The sequence below is a fragment of the Cryptomeria japonica genome, chromosome 4, assembly GCF_030272615.1.
Source record: "Cryptomeria japonica chromosome 4, Sugi_1.0, whole genome shotgun sequence".
Classification (NCBI taxonomy): Eukaryota; Viridiplantae; Streptophyta; class Pinopsida; order Cupressales; family Cupressaceae; genus Cryptomeria; species Cryptomeria japonica.
The window spans coordinates 605,348,956-605,357,770 of record NC_081408.1 but is presented as its reverse complement, the minus strand read 5'-3'; the positions used below and the strand labels follow the sequence as shown (position 1 = coordinate 605,357,770).

The following is an 8,815-nucleotide window of genomic DNA, read 5'->3' as shown; positions in this document are numbered from 1 at the left end:
CATGTTGAATCGGTTATTGCATCGAGCATTAATTTATTTGTAAATTGATTTTATTGTAATATCCTTTAGAGTCGACCTACTAAAATTGGTCCTGGGTTATGATATAAATGTAAGATCGGATGTGGAATGCGAAGAAGAAAGTGCGTGAAGGTATATGTGAGAATAAGTAGAGCTATACATGCAGACATCATTTGAAGATTGAAGGAAGGTTTTTGTGAAGACAATCAGAACTAAACCGGCACTGAATCCAGCATAGAAGATGCTAATTTAAGCAGTACACTCTTATTGGATTTAACCATCCAATTGTAGTCAGTGTGACTCCTATTTTGTGTTTGAGCAGTGAGCTCTAGGCGCTTGGCCTTTCTGCACGTGCAGACCCCATTTGTATACACTTACTATCTACAGTAGTATCATCTGATTGTGGGTAAGGTTTCCCACTGTGGTTTTTCCCCTTACAGGGTTTCCACATACAAATATTGGTGTTATGTGTTGTGGATGTTATTGTCTTTTTGTCTCATGCATTAATCCTTACCGGTATTGCAATTAACTGATAAAACTGTCTACCGGCATAAGAAACTGGTTTATTGGTATTGAGTATATAAGTTGGTTAAGTTGTTTTTGGTTTGAATTTATTAGACAACTGATTCACCCCCCCCCCCCCCCCCCCAACCCCTCCGCCTCTCAGTTGTCTCCGGGACCTAACATTATGTATATCCACTTAGGGGTTTCCCCTCTATGTAGCCAAATAAGAGTTTCATCCTAGATTCATCCATCATTAAGAGCTTGTCCAGATATCAACTATAGTCTTGATTAAGTTTCTCTATAATATGATCAACCATAATATCTTTTAAGAAATGAATAGGCAATCATGCATAAAATGTAGTGATCATTGAAGGTCATCATAATCTAATATTGGTTGCTAGGAAGAAGATTTTCCTCACTCATTGTTATTGATATGTGCTCTTTATCACCATGTTTTATCTAATGGAAGCATCTAAGCATTTGATGAGACTCTTAGTGTGAGCCACATACTAATAAACATTGATAATTTTGTTCGAATGAGGATGGTGCTGATAATTCAGGGTTGGAAAAAGGTTATGTGGAGTCTACAAAGGGGGTTGTGAGAGACATGCATTGACATTCAAGAGTAGGATTTGGAATTGGCACAATTGAGCTGCAAGGAAGCGAATTAGCTCTAGGATATGTGGCACTTGAACTATGTTGACAAGGTGACATGAACAAAAGGGACAAAGGATTTAAAAGAATATACCTTAAACTATAGGATTTAGTTTCACCAATTGCACGATGTTGTCTAGTTCATTTCTGGCTCCACACTCCTCCAAAATTTGAGTTTTTTGGCAACTTCCTTAGTATGATGTTCAATTTTGTATCAAACTAATAGAATTAGTACAAAATATGAAAACAATGATTGTATATTATCAAATTAAAACAAAAAAACATGATAATTATCATTCCAAATATGCAAAACATGAAATTATTAGTTTACAAAATAAAGTTTACTCTAAAGACATGCAATTTAGTTATTCTAAGTTGACAAAATAAAAAAAATGGTTATGGAATATATATATATATATATATATATATATATAGAGAGAGAGAGAGAGAGAGAGAGAGAGAGAGAGAGAGAGAGAGAGAGAGAGAGAGAGAGAGAGAGAGAGAGAGAGAGAGAGAGAGAGAGAGAGAGAGAGAGAGATTGTAGTAGCAAAAGATATGGATAGAAAGAGATATGGAGATACTTGGAGATAGAGATGAACAAGTGGGTTTCATTTTTTCACAAAAGCACAAGTGCCATGATATAATGCACTCATGTTTTTATTTGCTTTGGGTATTGTCAACCCTTTAGGTTGGATTTTTGTCGACCATCCAACCTAAATGGTTGGACATACATATCAATGTCCAAAGATGTGTTTTTTGTAAATTCTAAAAAAATGACAAAATCTAAAGCATGCTCTCCATCAAGTTTGAATGTCTTTTAATATCAAGTTAAAAATATACCATAGTAACATTTAGCTCTCTTTTAAATTTATAATAATGTAATTTTTACTAGATGTTTCAAAAATGTTAAGTGTAAATGATATTTAATTTCTTTTGTTAGTGTTTCTATTTTTTGTCAAAAACCTATGTATGATATTTTTGGTTTTATTTTTTACCCGTTCATGTAAATTTTAAACAAATTACATTTTTTACAAACTAGACTCTATTCTACACATTCAAATTTTTTTTTTTGATTAATTTCAAATAAAATTACGGAGTGACACTCAATTTTTTATTTTTTGCTTAATATGTGAACAAATGATGGCAAAACTATTAAGAAATCCAAAGAAAATGTCTTTCACCTAGCTATATCAATTAAATATATAAGTAATACATGTCCAACAAATCTCTTTATCATACTATCAGATCCCCATTCCACATGTCTCAAGTATATTTAGTATTTTTCTTAGATTATCTAGATGAGCACTTTTCTAATATAGTGACGATACCTTTCTATGATTCTCCATATGATTAGATAATATTTTATTATGTGTTTCACTGACGTGATCTCTTCCTATGATGATTACATGGTCTTCCATTATTACCACACTCACATCTCATAATTTTAGATGCTTGCTCATGTTTACACTAAACATTATTATATCTTATGTTAACATGTCTATAGAGATTATATTTTTTTTCTATTGCTTATCTTGGTGATTTTTCACAAGTATATGTTCTTACAAGGTCTTTCAAATAACATTTATGGCTCCTTTCTCTTACAAGCCATGTGCCACATGATCCTATTGTTATATTCATAAATAATTATAATGCTTTGGAAGGTTACATCCTTTTACATATATTTTCTTCACTCTAAAATTATTTCATCCTCTACATCTAACTAATTCCAAAGAAATGTCATGCAAGGTCACTAATTTTAGGTTTCTTGAGGATGGTGGTAGTAACTACCATGCAATCCTATACCATCTTATATGGTACCACATTACTCTTGTTCTCTAAAGATATACAAGTTAATGTTAAAGTGTAATACACACTATCCTTGTTTTTGTATGTAAGTGTAAAATCTCTCACCTCTTCTCTCTCTTTTATTTCCTTTTGATTGTAGACAACATATTAGTATTTTAAATTCCTATATGATGCTAGTTGTTGATTTATGTTTCCATTTTGTAAGTTTCCAAAATGTGGCATTCATTTCAATGAAACAAGTATGAAGAAGTGACATCCTTGTCTATAGATATGTAATTTTTATGTGTTTTAATAATCTTTCATGTTGGTTTTTTATTTTTACTTTCCTAGCATCCTCATGGTAATTCACATGTAACTTAAAGTGGGGGCAAAATGTAATGATGAAAATAGCATACCTAAACGTTGCCCTAATTATCCTAAGCTATGTAATGGCAAGTGTGCAATGTGTGATTTATGCTAAACAAATGACATGTAACTTGAGCCTTATCTAATTCCATCCACACTCACTCCTAGGGTCTAGTCATGATTTTAAGTTTAGTCATTTCTTGTCTAGGTCCAAATTCACAATTTGGACAAGTGGCAGGTCTAGGTTTGTTTATTAAAGATTAAAATTAAAATTTTGAGTTAACCTAAACTTTTCCCACTAGTTGTTATGTGTCAACTCAAAGCATGAAACATTTCACTTGCCATCTTTGAAGTTGTATTTAGGGAGTAGCCCTAATTTATTTACATGTTATGGATAGGCTCTCATTCCTATCTAGATAATCATTCTAGGAGCATTGTCATAGCATCATTACTACACTACTTGCTTGCATAAACACCCAAACATACTCTACATGACTACGTCTTGTCTTCAATATTTCTTACAAATTGTTAAAAAAGTTTGACCAAGGAAGGATAGATCTTGCCTAGTAACCCGCCCAATTGTTTTTCTAAATATTGATAGTTGGAACAAATTCTAGGCAACTAAGCAAGCTAAAAAGTAGATATTAGAGTTTAACAAGGATCAGATCTACAAAACAAAGTTTAGATTAATGAATTCAAGTCAAATATAGAGGTGAAACTAATCTAGATAAAGAGAATGAGCTTCTGAATTCCAAATCATTTCTCTAATTAGTTTTTTTTTTTTTAACATGTTAATAACTCACATGCAAACACCTATTATAACATATTTCTCTTAGATTTCTAACTAAACAACTTTATTTATCCATTTATATTCATATATTGCTCCAATCAATTTTTTAATCCCAAGATCTAAGCTTCTGATCATTATCATTAATTAATAAAAAGTTCTAGATCTCTTGAAATATTAAGTCAAAAATAATAAAGACACATGCAAGACACTTCGCACGTAAGGAGGTTAAGAAGACTTTTCCTCGTAATCCTTATATAATGTCGAATTCGCTGCCCAAAGTACTATTTTTTAATATAAAATATAAACACCTTATATTCTATAGTAGATGATTCCTCTGCACGTAGTCACGGAGAACAGAGAACATGTAATGATAAACCAAAGTACATAAAATACAGCTTCAATTTTCCTGGAAAAAGTCTCCTGGGAAGAATCTGCTGCAGCTTTCACGGGTCAAAATATATAAAATGAAATAATCTCTAATACACAGTTGTAATATGGGGGATGCTCTTAAGACGCCGGGTAACCGCATATGCTGCCTGCCGTAGGTAAAACTGATTAAATGATTAGACATGGACTGAAAATGCCAGTGGTTATTATTTATTAATGTATTTGTCTGCAAATGGATGCATTGCTTGCGACTGTAATTACATTTATTGTGGCTTGTAACTGAGTTTGCTTCAGAGATTGGTGATTTTGCTGCCACACTGTCAGAATGAATGCCAGTTGAGGCTTGGGCTGGCAGATGGATCTAGATTTCTGCTATATAAACGACTTGCTTGCATTTGTTTTGGGTATCAGATAGGAGCTTCTGTGCTCCTCTGCGGGAGAAATCCGAGCTTGACAGGCATTTTATTGTGTTGTTTTGGCTCAAGAGAAGTAGGCATGGTGGAGTTTGAACGGGGAGGGGGCACTAGCCTCTGCCTCCGGCTTGTTACAGTCCTACTGGTGGGATTCATTGCCAGCATCAGCAATGCTGCTTCTGCAAATGTGGAGGGGGGCCGTACTTTGAGTGAATATGAATACAAGTCTCCCCCTCCACCATACCATCACAAGTCTCGTGGTCACCGCCATCACCACAAGTCACCACCACCATCACCATCACCATCACCATCACCATCACCATCACCATCGCCATCACCATACTATTACAAGTCCCCACCGCCACCATCACCCTCTCCTCCACCACCATACTATTACATGTCTCCACCACCACCATCACCATCTCCTCCTCCCCCGTACCTCTACAAATCACCTCCTCCTCCATCCCCTTCACCACCACCTCCTTATTACTACAAGTCACCCCCTCCTCCATCACCATCTCCCCCTCCACCATATGAGTACAAGTCTCCTCCTCCACCATCTCCATCACCTCCTCCACCATATGTCTACAAGTCACCACCTCCACCATCCCCCTCTCCTCCTCCCCCATATTACTACAAATCACCTCCTCCTCCATCCCCCTCACCACCACCACCCTACTACTACAAGTCACCTCCTCCTCCATCTCCCTCACCTCCACCACCCTACTACTATAAGTCACCTCCCCCTCCATCACCATCCCCACCTCCTCCATCACCATACTCTCCTTCTCCCTACTATTACAAGTCTCCACCTCCACCATCACCATCCCCTCCTCCACCATACTACTACAAGTCCCCTCCTCCCCCATCACCTTCTCCTCCACCACCATACTATTACAAGTCTCCACCACCACCATCACCCTCTCCCCCTCCCCCTTATTACTACAAGTCACCTCCTCCTCCATCCCCTTCACCACCACCTCCTTATTATTACAAGTCACCCCCTCCTCCATCACCATATCCCCCTCCACCGTATTACTACAAGTCACCACCTCCACCATCCCCCTCTCCTCCACCACCATACTATTACAAGTCCCCACCACCACCATCACCTTCTCCACCTCCCCCTTATCAGTACAAGTCACCTCCTCCTCCATCTCCTTCACCTCCACCTCCTTATTACTACAAGTCACCCCCTCCTCCATCACCATCACCCCCTCCACCATATGAGTACAAGTCACCTCCCCCTCCATCACCATCTCCACCTCCACCGTACTACTACAAGTCTCCTCCACCACCATCCCCATCACCTCCTCCACCATATTACTACAAGTCACCACCTCCACCATCCCCCTCTCCTCCTCCCCCATATTACTACAAATCGCCTCCTCCTCCATCCCCCTCACCACCACCACCTTACTACTACAAGTCGCCTCCCCCTCCATCACCATCTCCACCTCCACCATACTACTACAAGTCTCCTCCCCCACCATCCCCATCACCTCCTCCACCATATTACTACAAGTCACCACCTCCACCATCCCCCTCTCCTCCTCCCCCATATTACTACAAATCGCCTCCTCCTCCATCCCCCTCACCACCACCACCCTACTACTACAAATCACCTCCCCCTCCATCACCATCTCCACCTCCACCATACTACTACAAGTCTCCACCCCCACCCTCACCATCTCCTCCTCCTCCTTACTACTACAAGTCTCCACCCCCACCATCACCATCTCCTCCTCCACCCTATTACTACAAATCTCCACCCCCACCATCACCATCTCCCCCTCCTCCCTATTACTACAAGTCTCCACCCCCTCCCTCGCCATCTCCTCCTCCTCCTTATTACTACAAGTCTCCTCCACCACCATCACCATCACCTCCACCACCATACTACTACAAGTCCCCACCTCCACCATCACCTTCCCCTCCTCCTCCATACTACTACAAGTCCCCACCTCCTCCATCACCATACTCTCCTCCTCCACCATCACCATCCCCTCCTCCACCATACTACTACAAGTCCCCTCCTCCCCCATCACCCTCTCCACCACCACCATACTATTACAAATCCCCACCACCACCATCACCCTCTCCTCCTCCCCCTTACTATTACAAGTCACCTCCTCCTCCATCCCCTTCACCTCCACCTCCTTATTACTACAAGTCACCCCCTCCTCCATCACCATCTCCCCCTCCACCATACGAATACAAGTCTCCTCCTCCACCATCTCCATCACCTCCACCACCATATTACTACAAGTCACCACCACCACCATCCCCCTCTCCTCCTCCCCCATATTACTACAAATCTCCTCCTCCACCATCACCCTCTCCTCCTCCTCCATACTACTACAAATCACCTCCTCCTCCATCCCCTTCACCTCCACCTCCTTATTACTACAAGTCACCCCCTCCTCCATCACCATCTCCTCCTCCACCATATTACTACAAGTCTCCTCCTCCACCATCTCCATCACCTCCACCACCGTATGTCTACAAGTCACCACCACCACCATCTCCCTCACCTCCACCACCGTATGTCTACAAATCACCACCACCACCATCTCCCTCACCTCCACCCCCCTATTATTACAAATCTCCTCCCCCACCATCACCCTCTCCTCCTCCCCCATACTACTACAAATCACCTCCTCCTCCATCCCCTTCACCTCCACCTCCTTATTACTACAAATCACCCCCTCCTCCATCCCCATCTCCCCCTCCACCATACTACTACAAGTCTCCTCCTCCACCATCTCCTTCACCTCCACCTCCATACTACTACAAATCTCCTCCCCCGCCATCACCTTCACCTCCACCTCCCTACTACTACAAATCCCCTCCTCCGCCATCCCCTTCACCCCCACCTCCCTACTATTACAAGTCTCCTCCCCCACCATCCCCTTCACCTCCACCACCTCCATCTCCTTCCCCACCACCTCCATCTCCTTCCCCGCCACCACCATACTACTACAGCTCCCCACCTCCTCCATCTTCTTCTCCTCCTCCACCATACTATTACAAATCTCCACCTCCACCATTATAGACTGTTCCCACCAAGGTTGTTGCCTTCCACTAGGTATGTTTTCTTTTTCACAAATGTTATTCCTTACAAATTAGTTCTCTCTAGGAATTACATATGATGAAGAAAAGCTAATGATTTCATTGTTCTTACATTTTGTAGGTCATGAAGCATACAATACAATAAATGCCTGCCCACATAAAGCAACAATCTTTGGGACAGTACCACCTCCATTTTATTTATTGTTTGAAAATGTAGCTGTTGTTACAATAACACTGTTCAGAAGGTTCATCATGCATGTTACTGCACGTTCAGTGAACTTCACAAGATCGATATTGCTAATTGTACTCGTTAGTAATAGGGATCTTTTTTATGCTCTCTCCTTGTGAACATCACTTCTATTCGGTACTGAGAAGAATTCATTAATCCATGGCTGCACTATTGAATAACATTGAATAAAGTGCCAGCTAAAAAAGGCTCATTGGCCAATTTATGTACTTCAATTCCTATTTATAAAATCAATGAGCATCTTGTATTCTGAATGATCTGAAACCATGCTTCTGTGAATATTGTTTGTCATCTTCCCTACTACAATTTGTATTTTTATGTTCCTGGTGCCACAGAAAGAAGACGGTAGCATACCAGCACACTAACATAATGCAGAATGCCACAAATGTCTCTTTATGCATAGAAATAAATTAAATGAGTCAGGATCAACTTTGATAGTCTACCTTAATCAACTAAATTCTTTATGGAAGTTATATGTTCAACATTACTCTTCATCAAATATTATAATCCCTACAATTTGTGACAGGCCCACCCACAATACTAGCCTTCTATCTTACACAGTCCCAAAAAATAGGCACA

The 8,815-nt window shown here is 40.2% G+C and overlaps 1 protein-coding gene across 1 annotated transcript; it reads left to right on the top strand.

Moving 5' to 3' along the window:
* The first annotated feature begins 4,925 nt into the window (after positions 1 to 4,925).
* On the top strand, positions 4,926 to 8,459 carry LOC131061106 (extensin-2-like). Its single transcript, XM_059218698.1, has 2 exons — positions 4,926 to 8,005; positions 8,111 to 8,459. The coding sequence occupies exon 1, from the start codon at positions 5,000 to 5,002 to the stop codon at positions 7,970 to 7,972; it is 2,973 nt and encodes a 990-aa protein (XP_059074681.1). The 5' UTR covers positions 4,926 to 4,999; the 3' UTR covers positions 7,973 to 8,005; positions 8,111 to 8,459.
* The last annotated feature ends 356 nt before the right edge of the window (positions 8,460 to 8,815 follow it).

Coding starts and splice junctions, on each gene's coding strand:
- LOC131061106 (XM_059218698.1), top strand. CDS start 5,000: ATGGTGGAGTTTGAACGGGGAGGGGGCACTAGCCTCTGCCTCCGGCTT.